This window comes from Pogoniulus pusillus, chromosome 27 (genome assembly GCF_015220805.1).
Source record: "Pogoniulus pusillus isolate bPogPus1 chromosome 27, bPogPus1.pri, whole genome shotgun sequence".
Lineage (NCBI taxonomy): Eukaryota > Metazoa > Chordata > Aves > Piciformes > Lybiidae > Pogoniulus > Pogoniulus pusillus.
This window is the reverse complement of record NC_087290.1, coordinates 8,914,939-8,941,839: the sequence shown is the minus strand read 5'-3', so window position 1 is coordinate 8,941,839 and position 26,901 is coordinate 8,914,939. Positions and strand designations below refer to the sequence as shown.

The 26,901-nt window shown below is 42.9% G+C and overlaps 1 protein-coding gene across 1 annotated transcript; it reads left to right on the top strand.

The window, feature by feature from the left end:
• Nucleotides 1-2: 2 nt before the first annotated feature.
• RPA1 (replication protein A1) lies at nucleotides 3-26,591 on the top strand. Its single transcript, XM_064165896.1, has 17 exons — nucleotides 3-118; nucleotides 429-476; nucleotides 740-818; nucleotides 1,362-1,470; nucleotides 2,271-2,359; nucleotides 7,533-7,619; nucleotides 9,209-9,341; nucleotides 10,510-10,612; nucleotides 11,749-11,817; nucleotides 11,958-12,150; nucleotides 13,230-13,369; nucleotides 15,261-15,409; nucleotides 16,726-16,858; nucleotides 17,965-18,141; nucleotides 20,107-20,214; nucleotides 25,004-25,090; nucleotides 25,598-26,591. Exons 1-17 carry the CDS (start codon nucleotides 86-88, stop codon nucleotides 25,703-25,705), a joined length of 1,845 nt encoding a protein of 614 aa, XP_064021966.1. The 5' UTR covers nucleotides 3-85; the 3' UTR covers nucleotides 25,706-26,591.
• The last annotated feature ends 310 nt before the right edge of the window (nucleotides 26,592-26,901 follow it).

The window sequence follows — 26,901 nt, the reverse complement described above, 5'->3', positions numbered from 1 at the left end:
AAGGCGCGCCGGAAGGAGGAGGCAGGGCTCTGGGCGGCGGGAGGATTTGGCGGCAGCGGCGGAGCTCGGCGGCATTCACGGCGTTATGAATATGCGGCTGAGCGAAGGGGCCATCGCGGTGAGGGGCCTGCGCTGCACAAGGGGGTCTGGTCTGGGCTTGCTCCTGTGGCCGGGGGGTGAGGACTGGGCCGGGCCTGGGCCCAGAGACATGCGGGACGGGCATTGCGTTTGGCTCCGTCCTGAGAGAGAGCAGGCCTGAAGTTGGGCCTGGGCCCGGGAGGCAGGGAAAGCCCTAGCTAGGTCCAGCCGTAACGACCGCTGCTGTGCCTCTGGCCCTTCCACGGCAGTTTCTCCCTTGCTGTTGGTCCTGAAGCGTTCCTGAGTAGGGTGGTGGCACCTTACTAAAAGTCCCTTTTTCTTTCCTTCAGGCCATAATGCAGGGAGAGAACATCATCAAGCCCGTGCTACAAGTCATCGTGAGTACCGCCCGTTACTTCTTGTGGCAGTCCGTTAGTGACTGCGGGCACTTCTGCGCAGGCTTCTGCCTGCAGCCGAGTTTCCTTTGCAGAAGAGCTGAGCAAAGCTGGTGTCCTCTTAACTTCGTTTTACACGACTTGGGCTACCTTGCTAATGTCAGCGTTTAAAAGAAAAAAGCTGGCTGGAGAAGTAATTTGGTAGCGATGTCACTTGGTGTTTCTGAAGGGTTTCTGAACAGCATTTATCTGCTATTTCCCCTTAGAATACACGGGCTATTGCTACGGGAAATGGGCCACCACGTTACAGAGTGTTGATGAGTGACGGCGTTAACACACTGTCGTGTAAGTATAAGAAGCTGCAGTGAGATGTTCAGTGTGGAGGTACTAATGGTGCTAAAGTTTCCACTCTAGTGTCTAGGTGCAAAGTGATGAGTAGTGCCGGAGGAAGGTGGTCTACAGGGAGACTACAAGCTAAACTCTGAAGTGTGCAACTGCATTTTTACAGTTAGACAAAGATCATTCTCTTCTAGAAATTTCTTTGTGAGACTTAAGTACCTAAGTCCTTACAGACTACGATGAAAGCATAGAAGCCCATACATGGTTTTGTAACTGTAATTTTGAGGTAATTTAAGCTTTCTCTGACTTCTTTTGAGATATGGTCGTTTTGGCTATCTGCACTCTGAAGTTTAAGGATTAAATGCAATCTATTTGATGTGCAGTTTTGGTGATTTACCAGTACTTAGATTGTTTTGTGTGTTAACTGAACAATTTGTAGATCTAATACAACACTAGACTGGCTGGAAAAGTTGTGGCTCAGCCTTGGCAGCCTTTTTCAAGGCCAGGTTGTGTGAAGTGTTTCACATGTTTCACTTTCTGCTTCTGCAGCGTTCATGCTGGCAACACAGCTGAACTCTCTGGTGGAAGAGGAGCGCTTATCAGCTCAGTGTATTTGCCAGGTTAACAGATTCATTGTCAACAGCCTGAAAGATGGCAGGTATGTGTGTTTCTTTAAGTACCATGCTAGAGAAAGACAACTGAGTTGGTGGGTGCTCAGTCCTTTGTGACTAAGCATAGGCCAAATACTTTTGATTAGGATAATCTGGAAGTACTCGATCTATAGTGTGTAGGAGGAAAAGTACACGGCACAAACAATAGGAGACAGAAAACTATTCCAGAATGTGACTGCAGTGGGTGCTGATATGGCTAGCAGAGTGATTTAGTGATTGAAGGCTTCCAGTTGGAATACACCCATTTATCCAAAGCTTTGTTAAAATTGACTTAAAACGATGTGCTGTGGAAAAGAAACAGTGAAGATTCCTTGTTACTTATTAGGTGTTGTGGAATCTGGTCTTTCTGTGAAAAGCTGAGGGAAGAGAGGCAGGATGAGAAAGGATCTCAGTGAAGTGATTATGGACGAGCTACCTGTGTATGTAGGAGAATATAAATTGAGGTTCACATTCTTTTCATTTGTTGTTTCTGTGGAGGGAATGTAACTTATGAGGCAGGGAAAACACCCTTCTAAAATCTGCATGGGTTTGTTCTAAATGACTGTTTTGACAGTTTTGTGTGCCCCTTTGCTCTGCCATCAGCTGTCCTTAGTGAAATGTGATGCTGTTTCAGTGCTCTCATGAGAGGTTTAAGGGTGACAGTGGAGAGTTTTTGCCTTCCAGATCCTTTGTTCAAGGACTCAGCCCCTGGTGGTTTAGTCTTTTACCTGTTTCAAAGGATATTCAGAGTCTGATAAACTTGCAGATGAAGTGAAAGTCTTGATTGCTCTCTATCCTGTGTTTGTAGGAGGGTGGTCATCCTCATGGATTTAGATGTTCTGAAAACTGCTGATCAGGTTGGTGGGAATATTGGCAATCCAGTGCCATATAATGAAGGTGAGTGTCCTTTGTAAACCAGAACCTTTTCCATCAGACTGTTATAGATTTTTGTCTGTGGTTTCACTTCAAAAGAAACAGTCAGATGTGTTCAGCTTCCTTATGCCTGGAACAGCAATGTCCAGACCTTGGATATCCTTTCTGGTTATCTAGCAAAATGAGCTGTGTTCATGTTTTAACAAGCACTACACCATGGCTGAAGTTTCAGTCCCCACATGGCATTGGCAAGTATTCATACCTCATGATAGCATTGTCAGGTCTTTATTACATTAGTGGTCTCTACCTAGAGTTCCAGTAAGCATGTAGAAGCTTTTTCTGTGGCTCCTTATAATGAGTAATCAAATAGATGATAATTTCTCCTGTCTGGAAAGAAAACAGCAGGAGGAAGATGTAATAATGATCTATGAAAGTATAAGATGGCATGGAGGGGATGAATAAAGAATGATGAATCTCTGTCTCTTTTCTACACTCATTTGATGCTCTTTAGATCTCATTCTCGGGTAGTGGTTTTAAAACACAGGCTGTGCTGCACCCCCAAACAGTGCATAGTTAAACGAGGTAGGTGCCTAAAATTGGCACAGGTTCAAAAAGCAATTAGACGTGAAAGAAAAATCCATTAAAGGCTGTTAAACATAACAATACATCCTCTGCACGAATGTTAGCTTCAGGAAGCACTAAAACTTAAATTGCTCAAAGTACATAGAAGAGAGACTGGTATGAAAAGGCAGCCAGCAGGCAGACTTCCCTAAGCACCCGTTCCTGCCCTGTCATCTCGAGAATGAGGATGTGCTGAGTGGACCTCAGTCTGATCTCCTGTGATTCTGCTGGTTTTATTGTGCTGCATAAGGAGCTGTGTTCTTCATTTTCATGTGCTGAGCTTTCAGTTCTCGGGCAAACGTTTTTGGAATTAATACATATTTTCTTCTTTTAGTTTTTTCCTTTTCCTCCCCTGAGATACGTTCAAATGTGTGTTCTGTTCTCTGGCTTTTAAAAAAGGGAAAGGATAATAAACACTTGAAGAAAATATTTCAACAAGGCTGTCATTGACGTCTCTACAGATAATGGCTGACGTTTAATAGCAAATAGCTCTTCTGGAGGGATTATTTACTTGGTTTTCCTAGTATAAGAAAGGACTCTGGGGAGACCTTATAGCTGCTTTCCAGTATCTGAAGGGATCCCACAGGAAGGCTAGAGAAGGACTTTTTGTAAGGGTGTCTAGTGACAGGACAAGCGGGAATAGTTTGAAGCTGTGGTTTAGACTGGATCTTAGGAAGAAGAGGTTCTTCAGTACAAGGGTGATGGCGCTCTGGAACGGACTGCCCAGGGAGGCTGTGGATGCTTCCTCCTTGGGTGTGTTCAAGGCCAGGTTGGGTGAGGCCTTGAGCAGCAAAGTCTAGTTGAGAGAAGTGTCTGCTCATGGCAGGGAGGTTGGAAACGATCTCTGAGGTCTCTTCCAGCCAAAGCCGTTCTATGACTTTTACTACTCGGGGAGCACACATTTAGTGGCAGCAGTTTTCAGCAGGAGATTTTGGACAGTCACTGATGGTAGGTACAGTGCCCTTTCTGGTGAAAAACCTGCTGTGGTAATCGAAGTAGAAATTAAACTTCATTGCAAAGGCAAAGACATCTTTCTTCATTAACTTTTCTTTTTCCTAGGGAATTGGAGGGGCGTTTGTTAAATGAGCCTAAAGAATCTTTTGTTCCTTTGATAGTTACTTAGCTAATTGCTGTTTAAAAAATGTGTTGACATCTCAGATTTTATGGTTTAATCCCACAGTTGCTGTAGAGACCAAGATTTTCAGAATAGCTATCGAGCAGACTGTTTTGTGCCTTTCTCTCATTTCCCTGGTATGATACAAGAGCTTGTGAGCTATAGTGGTTTTCATTTATCATACTGTTGCTTAGAGACGACTAGGAATGTGATATTTTACAGAACTGAGCTGAAAATATACCTCTAAGACTATAAATATTGGTAAAATTGCCATGACTTTGATTGAAGTTCTTCATCTGGCCTTACAAAAGTACTCAAACCCCAACTTTTCAAATCTAAATGCTGTTAGGGATGTTACGGGTCTGTGATCCTGGTAAGTGTGATTTTGCACTAGGTGATTAAGAAGTGCTGAATTTGGTGTGATTTGTATTTCATTTTAACACTGACATTATTCTGCAGCCTTCATACCCTTTTATTCTATATTTATACTAAATAAGGGTTCACTTGCAGAAGATGGTAATGGTTTAGATCAAGAATGCTTAACCCAGCCTTCCTGCTCTGCAGGGCTACCTAATAAAGTCATGAAAGCCTTAATAAAATAGCAGAGGTGTATTTCAAGGTGCAGGTTCTTTAAGTTCCTGTCTATATTGAGAGATTGTACTTTTGAGGAACACTCAGCTAATGCAGAGTGAGTATCTAAGAACACTGTGTGGTTTTCATGGCAAAAACTTCAGGTGTTCTAAAAAGAATATTTAGTGTCCTCCCTTTGGTGTTACTTGAAATAGAGATCTGACATTGCTAGATCTAGGATTAAGGAATATTCTTTCCTAGACTGTAATGGCACAGTAGGACCCAGGGAGTGAGAAGCTGGCTCTTGGCCACTTTACACTTGAGCAGTAGGTGGTTAATCTGCCTAACAAGGAAGCTAGAGACACAATCTTCTTAATACACATCATAAAAACTTTTTAGGCAGCATAATAGTATTGAAAATTAAGATTGAGCAGTTTAGTTCTTGTTGAAAACTGGATGGTAGTGTTATTGCTGTCATTAATCTCGTTCAAATTACTCTGATGCTGGACTTTATTCTTACTATGACAATTACTTGCTACTTATGTTATTAATCTTTCCTTGTGGAAATGTTTGTGTACTTACACATTGACTTGAACTCCTCCTTGCCCTTCCCACCAGCATAATTTGATGTGCATGGTTTCAAAGTGCATTTCCTTCCTTCCTGTTAATCTCTGCTCTTGCAGCTGCCCAGCTCTGGGACAGATCTGTGTTAGTACCTCAGATTTACAGCATGGTAGGGGTTGGAAGTGACCTCTGGAGATCATTGAATCTAATCTCCCTGCTAAAGCACGTTTTCCTAAAGTAGTTTGCAAGGAACACATCCAGGTGTGTTTTGAGACTCTCCAGAGAAGGAGACTCCACAACCTCTCTGGGCAGCCTGCTCCCGTGCTTCAGCACTCTCATAGTGAAGTTTTCCCCTAAATTCAAGTGAAACCTGCTGGTAATGTTATTGGAAGCAGAGCATTATCGTGACATGGCTGCTACATTAAAGTGGGTTGTATAGTGAGCTTTGGCTAAGAGTCTTGGGTTTGGCAACCCAGTATGTTCAGCAGAAATGTGATCAAGTGTTTCAAGACTCTGAATATAAGATTATGATGGCTTTTTGTTGTAGGGGGTTTTTTTATCTGCTGATAAAAGCTAACAGTGAAAACCAAGTAAAGGAATTGGTCTTCTGAACGCTTTAAGTGATCTGTAGGACATCAGTCACCAAAAATCAGAGTTTAGGAGTTCCCAGATTCTACAAATGAGAAAACTGGAGAGATTTCTGCCACTTCTGCATTTGAATACATGCACAGATCTGTTACTACGTTCTTAATCTGTTGAAAAACATCAGGCTATGGGTAGGCAGCCATTGAAAGATGAATTTTTGGTTCATAAACCACAAATGTTCTAATGTAGGTGGTGGTCTTTTGGGGTTTTTTTTGTGTTGGCTTTAAAGTCCTGGGTCGGGTGGGGGGAATTAAACCAAATCAAACAAAGTATCAAGGAAGTCTTCTCTGAAGTGCACATTCCTGTTCTTGAATAACCTTTCACTAGGCAGACGTATTTTTCTCCTAATGTGTTTTTAACTTCTCTTCCACCAAATGAATTTGGGGTGTTGAGGACCGAGTCCTCTGAGTACCTGAGGCAGCTGAGTGAGGGTGAAATCTCCCTTCTCCATCTAGTGGCTTCTGCGGTAAATGCACATCGCTCTTTGACGTCACTCTGTTGCCAGGGAGACTGCTGTCACCAGTTCACCGATGTGACTCTACTGCGGCAAGTTTGGGAGCAGATTAGGTTTTGTGCAAGGACCTTGTTTTGGATCAAAGATAACCAGAGGGTTACCTCTGTAGACTGTACAACATCAGGCAACACTCCTCAGGGTCTCCTTGTGTTGCTTCTGCTCTTTTAACTTCTGTGCCATCATTTCTTGACATTCTGTTGAAGGACTCCCTGCTTTTGTGCCTCATTATTATGGGCTTGGTCTAACCTTTTCCACTTTCTCTCACCATCTTCCTTCTCACGTTCCAAATTGCGGGGGGGGTGTGGGGGGGTGGGTTGCTTGCTCAGGCCTAAGACTAGCTGCAGATTGGTGGCTTAAGAATTAGGTGTGTCCAGAAAAATGAAAAAAATGGCTATTTTCTCATCTGGAGACAACCTATGATAGGACAGTTATTCTGTGAAGGAATCAAAATGTTTGAATGGTAGATCAGGCTTCAAATGTAGCATTTCTGTTCAAGAGAAGGTCCTGGAATCTTAAAAAAAAAATGGAAGGGAAGGAAAAAAAAAGGCACAATATGTCCTGTGGCATCACTTTGCTTCCTAAGCAATATACTGCTCTGTCCCAAGAGGGACCTCGGTGAATGCTGATATGATGACTCCATCACCTCCACCCCACCCCCCCCATTAAATGTCTTCATTTTTTGGCAATAAACTACAGCAGATGTTTTCTCTGCCTTCTGTTAACTTCAGATCTGACTTTACCCACTGGGTTTTTGTCCCTTTCTGCATTTTAAGAGGGAATTCTCCTAGAGTTTTTATCTTGACTGTTAGGTAGCAGCAAAAACTACCTGTCAGAGCTGGAGAAGCCTATAAAAAGTGAGAAGTTGTCAAGATTGCTTAAAGGCTGTCCTTTGAAAGAATGCAGGGCTGACAGTTATTTAAAAGTGGAAAAAAAAAAAAGCAATTGCTTGAGGAAGAATCTGAGTGAAATTCCTCCATGGTAATATTGTTCAACAGAGAACTTGCTGCTGCTGTGTCTGACGACACCTGAATTTTGGCAAGTGTTCCCAGTGTTTTTAGGTTATTCTTTTCATGCAAGTCCTAATTCATTAAAAAAAAAAAAGCTTAATTAAGGCTTTAATTACTGTGCTCCCTACTGTACTGTGTGGTCTCTTTCCATTTGATTACCAGGACAAGGGCAGCAACGTTCTTCAGCTCCAGCAGCAAACCCAGCGCCCAGCAAACCACCGCAACAAAACGGCAGTTTGTCAGTGGCAGGTAAGAGTAATCCTGGGCAGGAGTTGTGGTTTCCACTTGTGCAGTGCTAAACTACACCTTCAGTTTTTAAAAAAATAAACCCATTTCTAAATGGCCTTGCAGAAGAAACACTCCATTAAAGACTAACCCATAGCTTGACAGGGTGAATTCTCTTAAGAGGCTGCTGTGCACTTGGTTTTAGTAATACATTTTTTAAAGAGCAGAAAATTATGTCCCACATCTCTCTTCTTCCTCAGGGGAGGGAAAAAGAAAGGAAACAATTTTGACAAAGCAGAGTAAACTGATCATCTAATCTCATGCAATTTTGTGTTTTGGAAACACTGCTCTGTGGACACCCAAGTAGGCTGCAGCTTGGAGCTGGCCAACAGGTGTGTTATTGATGCTGAGATATTGAGGCCAAGTGTTTAGGTGGCACAGGACTGAAATAATTTGATAGTTTATCTATAAATACAGGGTTTTTTTGATCAAGTCTTTAGTGGGATACCAAAAAAAGCAGTCAATTTAAATGTCAGCCTGTAGATTTATTTTAAGCAAAAAACCATTTGTCACTCCTAGCTCTTGCTGCTGCTTTAACCTGTCTGTCTTCTTTATCCCTGTATTAAAGTAGTTGAATTTTGGCACTTGCTTACTGCAGCAACAAGGCCTTCCTTCCTGTACCACAAGCTGATCATAAGAGTTTCCAACATGGACAAGATTCAGCTTACAGTTAGCAGTGTTTGATTGTGGGGTACCAGGATGTGGACCTGATGGAGCAGGTTCAGAGGAGGGCCACAAAAATCATCAGGGAGCTGGAGCACTTCTGGTATGAGGACAGGCTGAGGGAGCTGGAGTTGCTCAGCCTGCAGAAGACAAGGCTCCAGGGAGACCTAATAGCAACCTTTCAATCCCTGGAAGGGGCCTCCAAGAAGGATGAAGAGAGACTGTTTACAAGGGTCTGTAGTGATAGGATGAGGGCAGTGGTTTCAAACAAGAGTAGATTTAGATTAGATGGTAGGAGCAAGTTCTGCACCATGAAGGTGGGGGAACACTGGAACAGGTTTCCTGGGGAGGTAGTTAAGGCCCTGTCCTTGGAGATACTCAAAGAGAGGCTTGACAAGGCTTTGGGCAACCTGATCTAGTTGAGGATGCCCTTGCTGACTGTAGAGGGAGTTGAACTGGATGGCCTTTAGAGGTTTCCTCCCACCCAGACCATTCCATGATTCCTTAGTTGTTGCTCCAGATGATGGAGCTCTGCAGCTTGATGTGCCATATTTTGGAGCTAACTAGTTGTTTCCCATTTACACTGTGTTCAAATGATCGACTCTGGACACATTTCTGCTTGGTGTGAGTGCTCTAAAGGTCTGGGAGTGTCTCTTCTGCAACTGTTAGCAGCTTAGAAAAATATTTGTCACCAACCTTTACCCATGCTGTGGTGCCCACTTAGCACCACGAATTACTTTAAGTGCCAGCTGGGTGTTAGGTGTAACTTTGCTTTCTGTGCTGCTCCTTGTGGCATGATGGAAAATGTTCTGCCAGATCTTGCACCGTGAGTTGGTTTCAACCTGACTGCTGTCTACAAGGCTGACATTCTTTTGTTGTGGTTTTGAAAGGTCCTGCTGCTCCAAAGTACCACGGACCCTCAAACCAGTTTGGTAAACCCAGTGCTCCCAGCTCATTGAAGACACCAGGGGAGTCTCAGACCAAAGTAGTGCCGATTGCCAGCTTGAACCCCTACCAGTCTAAGTGAGTTTTCAAGGTTTGCCAGTGTCAGAGGCATGAATATAGCTGCTTTTTGCTTTCAAAGGATTCTTTGAGTGCTTTTTAACTTTTATTGGGTATCTTCAAACAAACAAAACCACCAATGACAACCAAAACCACACAAAGAGAGAAGCAAACAAAAAAAAGTCTCCATAGAAACCGCTGAACAACTTTTGGGTTGTTTCTCATTTGAGGTTTTATTTTGGGCTTCGTGGCTTTTTAATTTCATCACCACTGCAAGGAAGATGGGAAGGGACTTTTTACAAGGGCTTGTAGTGATGGAAGAAGAAAGAAAGGATTGAAGCTTGAGGAGGGCAGATTTAGACTGGATATTTGAAAGAATTTTTTTACAGTGAGGGTATTGAGACACTGGATCAGGTTGCCCAGGGAGGTTGTGGATGCCCCCTCCATGGAGGTGTTCAAAACCAGGCTCTGGATGAGGCCTTGAGCAAGCTGAGCTAGTGGAATTTGTCCCTGCCCATGGCAGTGAGGTTGGAACTAGATGACCTTTAGAGTCCTTTCCGATGTTAACCTTTCCATGAATCTGAAATTCACTTTTTGCAGTCTTGGTGAAATTACCCTGCTGAGCTTGATAAGTTTTTAGTATTTTTGCTGAAAATCAGTTGTCTTCCCTTTTTTTTCCCCCTGAAACAACCTTCCTTTTTGTACCTGACAAAGCAGCTCACTAAGCTGTTCACTCTGGCTACTGTTCTCTTGAAGAGCATCAGGATGTAATTATTTCATGAGTGACATTTTGAAGCTATGCAAACTGATTTGATTACCCAAGTTAAATGTGAATCCCATAATTGAGCTCTTGAGTTCTAGCATTGGCTTTTCAGACCAAGCAGACTGCTGCATGAGAAAGGTACCCTAGAAGAGTAAAAGATTTGAGGGTCTGTCTGCTTCTATGCAGAAGGATTGTTTGCTGCTATTATGATACTAGGTGCTTTATGGCTGGCTTTGTTGCTTTCTTGGCAACTTTTTGCCTTTAATGGTCTACACCATTAAAATAAAAAAGCAGGCAGAGTTGCTGAGGTACAGCAGAAGAGTCTGGCTTTTAAATAGTGACATTCCAGTTCCAAAGGTTTGTCAATTCAGGCTTTTCAAAACAAACCAACCCCACACAGAGCAGTGATTTCCTGCACACTTTCAGGTGGACCATTTGTGCTCGTGTTACCCAAAAAGGGCAGATCCGTACGTGGAGCAACTCCCGTGGCGAAGGAAAACTCTTCTCCATAGAGCTGGTTGATGAAAGTGTAAGTATCATGTGCTGACAAAAAGATAACGTATGCCACATGCTGCTGAACCCTTCATAAAGACAGAATAGAGGAAATAAAGTGTATTATAGGAAATCGTTTTTTTTATTATGACTGAAGCTTGTTATTCCTGCATTCATTAAGCTGAGCATCACCAACCCAGTTTTTATCCAGAATGAAGTCTTAAATGTGTGACATTACTGCTGCTGCTTTTTATTTTTTTTTTTCCCCATCAAAGTCTATAGTGTGTGACTGGGTTTTTGCAGCTTCAAAATATAGTTGTTTATGGAAACTGACAACCCAATACTGAGCTTTGTGGTGGTTTCCTGTAGATTGAGAGCGAGGTCTCATCCTCGCTTAGACACACGTTACAAAATGAGGAGTGAGAGGAGCGTTGCCTGCAAGTTATAAGCTTTCATTTTGGTGAGGAAATTGTAGTACAAATTATTGTAATACAAGGAAATTTCATCTGTGGTTTGTTTGGGGAATGGAATCTGGTTAATCTAACTAAACTTACAGTTTGTCAAACCTCTTATCAAATTATAGCCTTCTGTCGTGAAAACAAACAAGATTCTGCTAGATTATGTTGAGTGTAAAATGTGAGGTTAATAATGTAGCAGGTTGTCATCAGCCATTTGTTTTCTCTGCATACTCTGGATTCAAATCTTTTCTTAAAAACTCAATATTTACATCCAGTGAGCTTATCATTGTTATTAATTCTTTCTTAAAGACTTGACATCATGGATGAGTGGGAGCTATCACAATGTACTGTGTGCTAACTTGAGGAGCTGGGGGATCTATTTGATTTTTATTTTGGTTCTGCATGCAGTGACAATTAATGCCAGTTTTACAGAGGCTCTTTCAGAGCTGTCTTGATCTATGTAATTCCTCAGCATTTCATTCTGAAGCTGTAGTGACAAGACCTCTAATAGGAGATATGATGGCCAGGTGTAGAATATGTCATTTTTAACTGTAACTACAAATGCAAGGAGGATGTTGTTTGTTTCTCACCTGCCTGGAGCTAGCCTGGCAGGCCACACTGTCTGTACAACTGATGCCACTTAACATTGCAAAGATTTCTTTTTTTTTTCCATGCCAAATCTCAGCTCTGACCAGCTCTCCTATTTTCCCTGCAGGGTGAGATTAGAGCTACTGCATTCAACGATCAAGCAGACAAGTTCTTTCCACTCATTGAATTGAACAAGGTATGGTAGCATTGTGCTTTCATAGGCTGACAGGAGCTAGGAAAGAGGAACTTCAGCTTAGCAAGGATTTTTAAAGGTGAACACGGTCTATTTTCTCTGCCTTGTGATAATATCCTCTGTTTCATTGCTTTCTCCTGTAGGTTTATTATTTTACCAAAGGCCATTTGAAGACTGCTAACAAGCAATATACAGCTGTTAAGAATGACTACGAGATTACATTCACTAATGACACTTCAATTGTGCCCTGTGATGATGCCCAGCATCTTCCATCTGTTCAGTTTGAATTCGTATCCATCTCTGAGTTGGAGGAAACACCCAAAGACTCAATTGTTGGTCAGTCTAAGTAGCCAAATGGCAAGCTCTAAAGCTTTGAAGTTTTACTTTTGTGTCCTGAATACTGTGTGGGTAGTGAGCACACAATGAGTGCTTTGATTGTTGTGAGCTCTTAAAGTTATTCAGTGATGGTTGCCATAAAAAATACCTCAGGCAGTTCTCCTGTTAAGATGTCTTTACCTCGTTCTGCTAATAATATAGACTGACCTTTTTTCTTCAAAGACAAGACAGTAAATGATACTTGCTTATTGTACTATAAGCATTGTTTTCCACAGAAAAGGGCTAAGAGGAGAATGTCCTTGCTCAGCACGTGTGCATTTCATACCTTTCATGGTCTTGCTTTCTTTCACTATCTAATTATCGCTGTAGTGATTTTGGCATAACTCCTTGCATCCAAGTCCAAGTTGCATGACTGTTTTGGCTTGCTTTGTGAAGTATTGGAGGTTTGTTTTTCTGTGATTTGTTGGGCAGAGTACTCCGGAAAAATCAGAGGCTTGGGTGGGGGCGAGGGTTCTCAGGTTTCACAGGCACAAGATGCCTGTGATTCAGAGACATCCAGCTAGGAATTTTAAAGGTAGATCTCTAATATTAGAAGTGGCATGTTTTTAGGGGGTGCAAAGGGGATTGTGTGAGCTCTGACTGCCCAAAGGTGTAGCCTCGTTAAAGTTGCAACCTAGGGTGGCTGGGGTAGAGTTTCAAAGTTAGAATTGCTTTGAAACCCCTTGCCTTGAGAGACTTTGTGCTTCAACAGCAAGAGTATGAGTTACAGGATCAGCGCTGAAGTTCTTTGACAGAATGTGATGGGAAAAGATAGTACAATGCCTTGATCATGCTAATGTGGTGAGGCTTGCATTCATGAATATCTTAATGAATTCGTCAACAAAATTAAAGCACTGAAGAGTCCTGTAGTGGAACATTCCTACCATAATACACTTAATTTCCATATCAGATTTGATTTGAATAGGGAGCTCGGATACAAGGTAAAAATCTGACAGTAGGTTTGAATTCTTCTCTTGTGATCTTGTATTCCCCATTTGTGACCCTCAAGTAGCTCTAACTAAATTGTGACTGTTTTTCAGATGTAATTGGAATTTGTAAGAGCTATGAAGATGTCACTAAAATCACAGTGAAAGCTAACAATAGAGAGGTATCGAAGAGAAACGTTCATCTGATGGATACATCAGGGAAACAGGTGACAGCTACGCTGTGGGGAAATGAGGTATGTGCTTTCTTACCTGTTCTTGAGCAAAGGTTCCTTTGTGCACGGTGAGGGAAATGAGCGTGCTGTTGTCATCTGAGATGGGCAGAGCACTGAGACAGGTCTTGGGTGTTCAAGGATCGGGACAGAGAGAAGGTGAAAGGCTGTCTGATTTCATTCAGGTGTGATGTTCTTAACCTTTCTCTGACAAACTGCTGACATGATCTGACTAATGTGTTCTGAACAACTGCAGACATTCCGTCTCAAGCCCGAAGTCTGAAGATAACAGGCTCCTGGTTTAGGGAGGGATATGAGTTGCAGTTTGATTATGGAAAAGCCCAGTGGCTACAGCTGTCTCGTTTGAGATTAATTTTATTCGTAGGGTGGGATCCATGTTACCCTGCATAAATCGCTGCCTAACTAGGGGGCTGAGAGGCTCTAGTAGCTCAGGCTGGAGCTCTAAAGCATCCAGAGCCCTGAAATCGGAAGTTTCAGTAGTTGCAGTAAACTGCTTTTTCCTTTTAACAGGCTGCTTTGTTTTCTGCTGGCGTTGTAGATACTTGAGGATTTATGTTGCAGTTTGTAAAACAGGAGTGATCCTACCGGCTTGGCAGTGTTGCTTTATGGCTAAATGATCGAGTGCTTCGATATTGTGATAATGGTTGAACACCATTAACCATTCACTGATAAACAGGAACTAAACTGAAGTTCAGTATCAAAGTTTTGAGATTGAACCAGGCTGTTACAGGAGAAGCTACTGGTAATCACCTCCTGGCATAGCACTTCCAACAGAGATCAGGGTCTGCATTTTCGCAGAACCAGCAAATCGTAGAATTGTTTTGGTCAGAAAAGACCTCTAAGATGCAAGTCCAACCATAAACCTGAGACCACCGCAGCCATTAAACCATGTCCCAAAATGCCAGGTCCACACGTTTCTTGAGTGCCTTCAGGGATGGTGACTCCCCCACCCTGGCCAGCCTCTTCCAATGCCTGACTACTCTTTCAGCAAAAGATTTTCTCCTAATATCCAACCTAAACCTCCCCTGGCACAATTTCAGGCCATTTTACAAGGTTAAGTCTATTTGCTGGCTTGCAGAATAGAAAGAACAAGAAGCATTAAGGGGAAGTGAGGTAAGGCTTGCATCTCCCAACAGTTAAGGTTAGCATCTGCATCTCCTTAACAACAGTGATTGCCCTAACTGCTGGTCTGTGGTGCTCTTGCATCTCATGGGTAGGGTGAATGCTGCTGCTAATGCCAGCTCAGCTCGTTTGTACTCTTTAAGCACATGATCCTCCACTTGCTCGCTAAGTGGTGTGGGGTCCAGAAAATCTATACCCTTCAAAATGCCTCTCATGCCAAGAGGTTCTTTGTTAGTATCAGACATTACTCAAGATAACAAACTGATGGCAACTGAACAGCATTAAAGCAGCTTTATGAGATTAAAATGGGCAGTTGAGAGAAAATGTTTGGTCAGCAAACCTCCACTTCTGCTTTTTAAGTTGTAGTGGAATAGACAAGATTGGCTCAGTCGAGACAAGCGAGTTGTTTCCTCTCCTGAAGAGTCTAATCTAACCAAACCTCTCTTGTTTAGAGAAACCTTTGTTCCTGTAACCCATCTCTCTTTCCTAAATCTTTGTGTAAAACTCATAATGGAGGGGACCAATCCTTTTATCCAGACTGGTGATGTGACTTAGGGATTCCCTGGTTCCCCAGGGCATGGCTGTCAGGATTACAGCTTTAACTGTTAGTTGCCTTTTCTTAAACTCCTAGGAGGGTTTAAAACCTTGTCTTTTAAATATAATATACTTTTTGATTCAGATTTAATCTTCTCATGGTCTATCAATTCTGACCACAAGTTCAGTACCTTTACTGCACCGTGCTACTAATGTTTTCTCCTTTTCACACGTGCAGGCTGAGCGGTTTGATGGTTCCAGACAACCTGTGGTAGCCATCAAAGGAGCCAGAGTGTCTGATTTCGGTGGCAGAAGCCTGTCTGTCCTGTCCTCGAGTACAGTTGTCATCAACCCTGATAGCCCAGAGGCTTTTAAGCTCCGAGGATGGTATGAGTGTGTTTATGTTGATTCGTTCCAGCTTGCTGCAGAGTATTTTACTCTGTTTCACTGACTGAGCAGTCTGTATAGTATTGAAGAAAGGTAGCAGAGGATGTGGGTTCCAGGGATATAGAAACTTCTCTTCCTTGAAAGGACTGGAACCTGAAAGGCTGTCCTTCTTAAGTTGTTCAATTCAAAAACTTCTAATTCCATGACAGACCTTGAAAAATTGCAATGGGAGTAGTGCATGCTGACCCAAAGCCTTGGAAGGCAGCATGAAATCAGACTTGACCAGCTCTACTTTTTGAGGCATGATCTGAGGGAACAGTGGTTTTATTTATTTATTTGTTTGTTTATTTAACTTTTTTCCCCCCATTGTGTGGAATCTGATACACACTCTGTTAGTTATGGGCTGGAGGAACTCTGTTGATTTCTTCCAGTGTCTATTTCTTATCAGGTGTTTTTCAGTAGCAGAATAACAGGTTTACTGCTATCAGGAAAACAAAATGATTTCTTGGTGGCTCTTTGCAGGTGATAGTTAAATTGTCAACTGCAACTAGTAATATGATGAGAGGTGTTTAGGTATGAATAGAGTTAAGTGCTGACAGCATCAAATTAGTGAATCCTGGGGCTTCAGGTTCTAGTTAATCACCCAAACATGGATCAAATGCAATGGCATACTCCATTTGTCACTGTGCTGTGCTTCTCTCATACTCCAGAAGGTCGTTGAAGATGAAATTGATTGTGGGTCTTAGCTATTACTGTCACACTTTAATTAAATTCAAGGGGTTTTTTTTTTAGTCTGGTTGGTGTTTCTCAAAGCAGAAACCACCACAACAGGATAGCAGTGCAACCTTTTGCTGAAAAGCTCTGCTTTTCTTATTCCACTAGAAGCAGCATAATCTTTTCAATGCTATTTGCTTTCTCTTTCGAAGCTGCTGCGAAGATAATGGTACCATGTAATTTAATTTTAATTATGGAAATATCTTGATGCCCTTAAATCTTGTTATCTGACTGCCTTTAAGAAGCATGCAGTGCGTGGTTTGACCACTAGCTGGCAAACAAATTGCAGTTATATAGAACAAAGCTGTCCTCCTTTTGTGGCTTTGTGAAATACTGGGCTAATTAAGTTGGACTAACTTATTCTGAAATGCTGGGTTTTTGTTTGAAATATACACAGATTACTCTAATTGTTTCCTTTGCAATCACTGGTTACAGAATTCCCTCATGTATTAAGTATTACATGGAAGTAAAATGTAAGCTTTTTTTGGTTAAATCTATTTTTGGGAAAGAGACCATTCAGAAGTGTATCTTGATGGTTCCAGGTTTGACTCTGAGGGACAGCTTCTGGAGTGTACCTCCATCTCGGATGCAAGGGGTGGGACAGCATCTGGAGTCAATACCAACTGGAAAACTTTGTATGATGTCAAAGCTGAGAACTTGGGACATGGAGATAAGGTAAAAACATGGCCAGGGGAATATAAGCTTTGTGTATGGGGAAGGAAATAAAAAGGTAGATGTTGTGCAGGCATTCTGCTTATTGAAGTGGTGCAGTTGCTGAGCAGTCCATGCTTAACTGGCTCAGAATTTGTGCTGTTAAATAATGTTGGGGTTTTTTTAGTGTGTTTTTTAGGGGTTTATTGTTTTAATGAATTCAAGGTAGCTGCTGATGTTGCAACGTGCTCCTGTGTTTGCAAGAGAATTCTGAGCCTGCTTATAAATGGGGGAAGGGAAGAAAGAGTTCACCCCAAAGATGTTCATATAAATAGCACAAAGTGTTCTAGGAGAAAGAGGTGCATTAGGAGGAAGTGGTTTTCAAGGGTGCACACTTGGTCAATAGAAAAGCCAGGAATAAAACCAAGATCTCTGCCATTCCAATCCAGCAACCTCTCTAGGCTTCTACTGCTTCTCCACTGATTTTTTTTTTCAACTCTCTTTCCCAAACTGAAGTGCTAAGCCATTTGGGATATGCAAGATCTATCCAAGGGCAGGGGAGCAAATCAAACCCAAAACTTTACCTGTAATTCAGCTATTTGCTGTGATGATTCTTCTTTTCTTTTGCACATCCTCTGTCAAAAGACCTGACCATGGTCTTATACCATTAGGATGATTATTTTGGTATGGTGAGTGAGTATTTTGTTCTTGAGGCTATAGTTTTAATCAAATGCTTATCTGTAATACTACACAGTAGGCTTTCTGGGTTTTGTATTGACTCCCAAAAGAAGCATTGGAAAATGCAGAATCTTAATCCTGTGGAAAAAAAGTGAAGATTTTTGAACAGACACAATAGAGAAGCAAATATGCTTTATCTAAAAGAAAACCTAGCAACTGGAGTTCCCCTGCAATGGAAACACAAAATAATCTTGCTGTAGGGGCTTTATTTAACATAATGGAGGCCTGGAAATGATTGCAACAGAGTGGTTGATTTACAATTTCCCAATAATCCATAGCTGTTAAGCTTTCAAATCCTAAAGATCCAAGCAGGGGCGCCTTGCTTTGTAGTTAATTCAGAATTGGAAAACATTGAGTATTTGGAGGTTAATGTTGCACACTCACTCTCCTAGGCAGATTATTTTAGCTGTGTGGGCACCATCGTACATCTGCGCAAAGAGAACTGCATGTACCAGGCATGTCCCTCTCAGGATTGCAACAAGAAAGTGATAGACCAACAGAATGGCCTCTATCGGTGCGAGAAGTGCGATCGCGAGTTCCCCAACTTCAAGTACCGCCTGATGCTCCTGGTGAGTGAGTGAAGGGACGAGAGGAGAGTGTGTTTCCTACAGTCATAGAATGCTCTGGGTTGGAAGTGATCTCTAAAGGTGTGTGAAGCACAGAAGATCTTCCAGTCCAACCCCTGCTGCGGTCAGCAGGGACATCCTCAACTAGATCAGGTTGCTCAGAGCCCTGTCGAGCCTCACTTGGAATATCTCCAGGGATAGGGCCTCAGCCCCCTTCCTGGGCAACCTGTTCCAGTGTTCTACCATCCTTGCGGTGCAGAACTTGTTCCTAGCATCCAGTCTACATCTGCTATTCTCTAGTTTGAAACCATTGCCCCTCATCCTGTCCCTGCAGGCCTTTGGAAACAGTCTCTCTCCATCCTTCATGTAGGCCCCCTCCAGGTACTGGAAGGCTGTGATTAGGTCACCTCAGAGGCTCCTCTTTTCCAGGCTTTTTTCGTTCTTCTCCTTCTGTAGCCCAAACAAATCTTGGGAGAGGTTGGGGTGTTAGCTCTGTTTGTCTGCAGTGCCTCTGAGTTAGAGGATATTTACATGGCTCATGTGGCTGTACCTGAGTGAAGGATGTTTCATTGATCTGATTAGCAGTTTGTTTTCCTCGTGCTCCAATTAAAAGCTTTTCTCTTTGCCAAAAAGTTGATGCTAGCTGGGTTGATTCTGGTTTCCAAGTGTACTATGCAGTGCAGAGTACAGATGGCCTACGCCTCTTCAGTAGTGAAGATAAACTGAAGTAAGATGGCATTTGTGGAGAGCAGTAATTGCACTTTTACAGCTGCTACCTATATTTAGTACATTTATTTTTTTGGTAGCTATTGTTCTGTCTCATGCTTTAATGGAGCCTGCTTCAGAGAGTTGTCTGGAATTATTGTGGTGCCCACTTGCAGCATAAGCACTGAACCTTCTCCTGGTTTACATTGTAAGTTAGAGCTTTGTCTGCTGCTTAGAGCTGCTGTGCCAGGTGGGCATGCAGGGAGAAGGGAACTGTCCCAGCAGTTTCACAAAGACACAAACTGCCTCTGGATAATTTCTAATAGATCATTTCTGGGAATCATTCTTGTAGAATACATAGGGGATACTGAGGATATAATCAAGGCCTTCAGCACACCATGTCTTCTGTTTTCCCATTCCTAGTTGTTAAAGCAGTTGGGAAATGCATGTGAGGCTACTACATCATCGTTTCACTGCTGTTTTGTCCTTGAAGGCTTTGATGAGGTCTCTCCTAATGTTAGGAGTAAACTATTGCCATGTACCAGCACATAAAGGGTGGTTACTGAGAGGATGGAGACTCTCTTTTCACAAGGAACTACTACAAAGACAAAAGATGATGGGAACAACTTGCTCCTGGGGAGATTCAAATTGAATTCCACAACATAAGAACAGTTAGATATTGGAATCATCTCCCAAGGGGAAGTGGTGGATTTGCCTACACTGGACAGTTTTAAGGCTTAGCTTGGCCAGTGTGCTGGGCCAGCTCATTTCAACTAGGCTGTTATCTAGAAAGGTTGGGCCAGATGATCCAGGTGGGGTCCCTTCCAACCTGGCATTCTGTGTTTATGCTCAAGTACTTGGGTGTGCACAGAGCAAGCCTTACTGGTGTCTCCTTGGTGCCTGTTGTTTAGGGCTACCTGTTCTTGCTTGCAGCTGATGAGTGACAGCAGAACAGAGCTGAACTCATGCACATGTACTGCTGTAATCTTGTTGGCCTTCTGTGGCACAATGTACTGTCACTATTAACTTGCACTAAGTTACTGTGACATTCCATGGAGCTTAAAAAAAAAAACCAAAATAGGAAATCGGTGCCTTCCACCTTCACTGATGAAAAGCACCTACAGCACACAGAGCTCTGGTAGTTACTGAAAGCTTAAAACTCTACAGCAAATGCTTTCCTTTTTGCACTGTCTTCCTTGAGAAATGGGCAACTAAATGAGAGAACCTTTTGGGGTGTTTTCATTTTCATTTCTGTTTTTTCAGGTGACTATTGCAGACTGTCTAGACTATCAATGGGTGACTTGTTTCCAAGACTCAGCAGAATTCATTCTTGGGCAGAATGCAGCTTTCCTGGGAGAACTGAAGGAAAAGGTCAGTCAATTAGCTTATTCTATTTTTAGCAAATGCCTAGCAGTTGAACTATGCTTTACACATCTTGTTGAGCTGCCCTCAAATTTCTTTTCTCTTTTTTTTTTTTCTTTTTGATCCTTCTGGTAAGGAAATATTCTTGTAGTGCTGACTTTGAGGGCAGCTTGGAGAAGGATGTAAGGTGTGTGTGGAACACCAGTGCAGATCCACCAGAGTGCATGGCCTTATCTCGGAGCGCACGTGTGGCACTCCCGGGCCAGCAGGGATGGCAGAGGCAGTAGATTCTGTTCATGGAGTTGCTGTGGAAATGAAGAGTGTTATTAAATAGAAAAATACCCTGTGAAAGAAAAGGATATTCTTAATTTGGCAAGAATCTGATCTTGCCCAGTTCTCTGGGTGACAGGCCAGCTCAGTGGCCTGCCCCCTCAAGCTTGCTCTCCAGATGTTGAACTTGAGTGTCTTTTCAAAGTTCACAAATTGTTGCTTCTCCCTAGTCTGAAGTTCTTGGCAAGGACTTGTTTACTCTCCTCAGGATTGTTTTCCACAGGCCATCTGCCTGGAGAACAGAGATTTGCATGGTTTCCCCCATAGTTTGCTCCCACAGTCAGTCTGTCTACCTCTGAGCTCTTTTGGCTGCTAAAAGCTGTCCTTGTCACCTGGGTCTTGAGAGACAGCTGATTACTTGACTAATGCTACAGCCTTTAAAGGGCTGACAGCTTTAATGTTGACTTCAGGAGAAAGGGCAGCCTGTTTTATCCTTGTACCCAGACTGGAAGAATCTGTAAAAAGCCCCTCTTTCAGCCATGAATGCTGACAACGTTACCCCTACTGTGTTCCAAAAATTTGTTTACAAACCTCTTAAGTTCCAGAACACTTTGTATGTGTCTTTGGAAGTAGGCAGGAAGCTTTTTGAACTCGTGTGTTAGCTCAATTATGGTGGCTTGCTTTTTCCCCCCTCCCCCCCACTAAATATCATGAGAAACTTTGTGGGTCATTTGAAAACCATGGCTTATAAAATGGGTCGTTGGCAGAGATGCTGAAGTGATCTTTCTTTGACAGATTAGCACAATTTTAAAGGTTTTAAGTCATTAAACACTAACAGACTGCATTTTCTTCTCTATCGTGCTGGTGGAGTGATTCCAGAATAGGGCTACAAAGATGATCCAGGGGCTGGAGCACCTCTGCTCTGAGGATAGACTAAGGCAGCTGGGGTTATTCACCCTAGAGAAGACTCTGGGAGGATCTTGGAGCTGCCTTCTGATACCTGAAGGGATCCTACAGGAAGGTTGGAGAGGGACTTTTCATAAGGGTGTCTAGCAATAGGGCAGGAATGGTTTGAAGCTGAGGGAGATCAGGGTTAGACAGGATCTTAAGAAGCTTTTTAGTATGAGGGTGGTGAGACTCTGGAACAAGGTTGCCTAGGGAGATTGTGGCTACTTCCTCCCTGGGGGTGTCTAAGGCCTGGATGGGTAGGGTCTTGGGCAGATGAGTCTAATTGAGAGATGTTCCTGCCCCTAGTGGGGAATTTGGAGTAAGTAATCTCTAAAGTCCCTTCCAGCCTAAGCCATTCTAAGTTTCAGTGTGTACTTCTCTGCTGCTTTTTCCTTCAGTCCAACAAAAATAATCTCTTCCTGATTTTTCAGTTCATTGTATGATCTTTGTGGTTTGGGTTCTGAGGTTGGTGGTTGTTTCTTTCCAAATGATGATACAGACAGTATCATTTCTTGACTTGTGCATGAGCACTGCTGCACTCCCAGGCCAAGGCTGGTTGATACTAGGGCTCCATGGGTAGACCATTTGTTGGTTAAGCCATTGCTTGGCTGTGGGAGGGAAGTGGAAAGGTCTGTGGGTCCTGTAGTCATGGTTGTCCTGAGACACTATTGTAGCCCTTTCCTGCTCCTGCAAAGCAGGGCTGGTTTGCATGTAGTTTACATACAAGAATGGGGCTTGGAAATTTTCTGCAGTGTCAGAGAATCTTGGCATTGTGGGGTTGGAAGTGGCCTCTGGAGCAGGGTCACCCAGAGCAGGTTGCTCAGGATTGTGTCCAAGTGGATTTGGAAACTTTCCAGATGAGACTCCACAACCTCTCTGGGCAGCCTGGTCCAGTGCTTAGTCATCCTCACAGGAAAGAATTTTTTCCCCAAGATCAGATGACACCTCCTGAGTTCCAGTTTGTACCTGTTACCCCTTGTCTGTGGGTACCACTGAGAAGAGTCTGGCCCCATTCTCTTGCCCCCTGCCCTTTAGCTATTGATCATCATTAATAAGATCCCCTCTCGGTCTTCTCCAGGCTGAAAAGCCCCAGGTCTCTCAGCCTCTCCTTGTTAGAGAGGTGCTCCAGTCCTTGCATCTCTGTGCACTGTCGAGAAGTTCCTTGCCTCTTTTGAACAGCCCAGAACTGGCCACAGTACTCCAGGTGTGGCCTTGCTAGGGCAGAGTAAAGGGGAGGGAGAATATCCCTGAATCTGCTGGCCATGCTCCTCTGAATGCACCACTCAAAATCTTAATGCCTTTGGTTGTATAAGGTAAGTGGTGCAAAGCTTGAGGTTCTGGCATGCTCAATTTCTGTGTTCTGAAGGCTGGACACCTCTGTTCTGTAGGAAGAGATGTTGCTAGAGCATTCTAATTAGATGTGCCTGCATTTTTGCATTTCCATTTTCAGACTTTCTTAACTTGTCAATATTTTCTTACTTCAGTCATGCTTAATCTCAGCTAGAGTTCAAACAATTTCTTAGTCACTTTTAGTGCTGAAGAGAACTGGGTGAGGAAGGAGAGACAGCAGACCCTATGTAACAGTGCAAACATGTAATGTCTTTTGAAGAGCTGCCTAATGGAAATGGCTGAGGATAGAAAATGGAACATAATATGGAATGAGCCCTTGAGCGGGAATGCTTTGTGTTCTGGGAGAAATTGGTTTTGATTTGACACTTTTATGAGCCTTTAAAAAAAAAGAGGGGGGACTTGCTGCATTTTCTGTAAGCCTTCCTTAGTTGTTTTTCTCTGAAGACCTGATGCAGTACCCTGTGAAGTTGGTGGGAGTTTTTCCACTGCTCACAGTATGTATTGAGTCCACGTACAGGCAGTGACCACGCTAAGCATAGATATGCATGCAAGGTTTTTCATCTGCTTCTCCACTGTGCTTGTTACTGAAGGAGGTAATGTAGGGTAGCAGTGACTGGTATGCTAACAGCATTTTCCACTCACTAATGGTTAGCATAGTTTGTGGCAGAGCTGGAAACAGAAGCCAAATGCTTTATTAAGCAACTTTCTTATCTTCTAATCCAATACGATAGCCAGAAGAAGACGTTTTTAATATGCAGCAAGGATATGCCTAAGTTTTTCAGTCTGTGAAACCAGCTACTCCTGTTCACCTTCATTTGTTGTGCATTCCTAAAGCTTAGGAGAATCACTGTGTAGTGTAAAATAGTGCTGTGCACATTTAAAAACAGCAGATGTAACACTTGGAGCATGTGTGAAACCGAGGTGGGTTCAATTCCAGATCAGATGCTCTGTCTGCTGCTGGAGTGACTGATCAAGTCAAGTGCATCTGGTGGATAAATGCCTTAATAATTCCTTGTCTGTGTCATTGTGAGCATGCAGGGTTCTTGTGGAATATCAGCAAAAGGGTTTGTTGGGTGTTTCAGCTAATTTTTAACAAAAATAAACTTCTTTACCACGGTCTCCACAACTTGTCTGCTGCTTTTCTGCTGTTGTGACAAATTGCCTGTTATAAATGATGATGATGTTTAGTGTTCATATGGTAATTAGAATCACCTCCTGTTATAAATATGACAGTCTTCTAAGTGGTAGAAAAGCTTGTTCAGAACATGCATCTATTCTTGATAGGGTATGCTGGAAGAGGTCCAGAGGAGGGGCATGAAGATGATCAGAGGGCTGGAGCATCTCTTATTTGGGGACAAGAGAGTTGGGGCTCTTCAACCTGAAGAGAAGACTCCCAGGAGACTTTAGAGCAGCTTTCCAGTACCTGAAGGAGGCTACGGGAAAGCAGGGAAGGGATTATTTTTACAAGGGCTTGTAGTGACAGGATGAGAGGGAATGGATTTAAGCTTGTAGAGAAGAGATTTAGACTGCAGATTAGGAAAAACTCTTTACAGTGATGGTGGTGAGACACTAGAACAGGTTGCCCAGGGAGGTCAGGGGTGCCCCCTCCTTGGAGGTGTTCAAGGCCAGGTTAGATGAAGCCTTGAGCAACGTGGGCTAGTGGAAGGTGACCCTGCCAATGACAGGGTGGTTTGAACTAGATGATCTTTTTAAGATCCCTTCCAACCCTATGAATTGGGATTTGGATTCAGTTCTGTGAACCTCTGCTCTTAGGTCTGTGTCAGGATGTGAAGGATACTACAGCCTTGATGGGTAGGCAGAGGAACAGAATGGTCAATAGGTCAATTAACAGGGAAATAGTTAAGCTCTGTCAGAGTTTGTTCACAGCAGCACATCAGAGTTAGCCACTTGAGCAGCATGAGAGATCTCATGAATATTTATAATATTCTTCTCTACACTTGGTTGCAGGTTTGGTGCAACTCTGTGTCCTTTTTCTTAGGTAGCTAAAAAGTTTTCACCTTGAACTGAACTCTTCTTTGTTTTTCCCTTAAACTTTTAAGTTTTGAGTTTGGCATCTACAATTTGATGGAAGATTCAGCTCTTCCTACATGATCCAGTTAGTTCCACTGTTTTGCCAAGGTCAGCAAAAGATGAGCTGTTCTGAAAGTTCATGGTGCTCCTGGAAGCCCAGGCTGCCGGCAGCTGATATCTGTCTTTGTCCTTCTTGCAGAACGAGCAGGCCTTTGAAGAAGTGTTCCAAAATGCAAACTTTAACACCTATGAGTTCAGAATCAGAGTAAAACTGGAGACTTACAATGTAAGTATTCCCCAAAAGGCAAACAGCACAGCCTGTGGCTTTTGTATCTTGACTTGTCTCTGGAGGAGGTGGCTTCCTCCTCCTCCCCTGTTTGTGGGGAGAAGTTTCCCAAGTTACTTGCCCACAACAGATATTGCTGGTCTTGAGCACTGAAGGAGGGATCCAGAGTCATTAATACTGCTCCCTCTCAGCTTCCTCAAGCCTGGCTTGTTTTAAATGGCAGCTCTGCTCTGAGAGCAAGTTTGCACTTCCAGCTAACCCTGATACCAAGAGCAATAGGTTACTGAAATTACAGTGCTCAGCACTGGGGCTGGATTGACAAATGGCAGGTTAGTGCTGATTATCTCTTTCCACTTTGATAACCAGTCCTTTAGTTCTGCTCCTCCCTTCCTATCCCTTCTTCCCAGTCTGAGGGGACTGTTAACAAGTTACTGGGGCAGAAGGAGTTCAGAACCAAGTGCCTGGGGTGCTCAGCCTTCTTTTACAGGCTGTATTTCTTTCTTACAGGATGAATCTCGTATTAAGGCTACAGCAGTGGACATCAAACCTGTGAACTACAGAGACTACTGCAAGAGGTTGATTGCAAGTATCAGGAGAAATGCTTTGCCAAAGTGAGGAGGCTGGTGCTGACTGACTGGAGCTAGAACTTCCAGGGAAAGCTCCATAGCTGACGTTACACTGACTCTTACCCCACCTCGTCTGACAGCTGGCATTAGTTACACTGTGCATGGTAGTCCAATGTAGCAGGCTGAGTGATTTTAATGCTTATCTTTGAAGATATGCCCCTGGAAGGTAGGAGAGCACTCTGCTGGCCGTGCTGTTGTGGTCTGTTAAGCTGTGCCAGTTCTAAAGACGAATCCCTAGCCAGATTACCAAGGTCTTCAGGTAAACCATGCAGAATGTCTAAGTAACTTTGCTTTCTTACTCTGTGTGAAGTTGAATTGTATAATCATTGTGTCTTCTTGGCAGGGAAGTAGAGACAACCTTGACACTTGGAGCCGTTGAGCAGAGGGCTTTCAGAGAGGGGCAAAGCAGAGCAGGTCTGTTAGCACAAGTTAGCTTCTTTCCATAGAATTCAAAGGCTTTCCTCTTTCCACAGGTGCCATGCAGTTGTTAATGCTTGGAATGGCAATATGGTAGAATTATTAATCAAAGACATATCTCTTATATCTGAAGAATATCCTTCCTTCAGGGTTTAATAGACTGAGTCAGATGGGTCTGATATTAATCAAAATTGTCTCTTCTGAGGAAGGCAGATAAGCATTGACTCTCCATGCCCCAGGGAAATCTAGGCAACTACAAAGCATTGCTTTAGTTTTTTCCTTCAATTAATACTATGGATTTTTTTGACTGGTTTCAGCTCACTTTTCTTGCCCTATACATAGTTGGTATGTTTGTATGTTCAGTTTCTTTGGGGTTTATTTGTAATGAAGTTAATCAGAAACAGGTCTTTAAATAGGGGGAATCTTTGTTTCAATAAAGGCTGTTTAATTCCTGCGTAGTGAATTTTGCTTTCTTTGAACACCAAAGACTTATCATTACTGGAAAGCAATTAATTAGCTTTCATAATAAGCATTCACTTGGGGGAGATGTTACCTTATTACAAACTCTAAGGTTAGGCTGAAGAAGGGAGGCTTCTTTGCCTGATGTTAACAGCATGGAAATGCAGTGATATTTTCACCATTTCTGTGCCTGGGAATGCTGATGAGCTGGCACTTCTGGGATTTTTATTGACGTTTACACAGCAGTCTAAAACTAACCAGGCTTTGAGATTTGTTCAGACATAGAGCTGCTACAGAAAACAGTAATTA

Bases quoted from the DNA above. Each gene is read 5' to 3' on its own strand.
- RPA1 (XM_064165896.1), top strand. From the start codon at position 86: ATGAATATGCGGCTGAGCGAAGGGGCCATCGCG. The intron at 477-739 runs GTGAGTACCGCC...ATTTCCCCTTAG, and splicing joins AGCCCGTGCTACAAGTCATC to AATACACGGGCTATTGCTAC. The intron at 20,215-25,003 runs GTCAGTCAATTA...TCCTTCTTGCAG, and splicing joins TGGGAGAACTGAAGGAAAAG to AACGAGCAGGCCTTTGAAGA.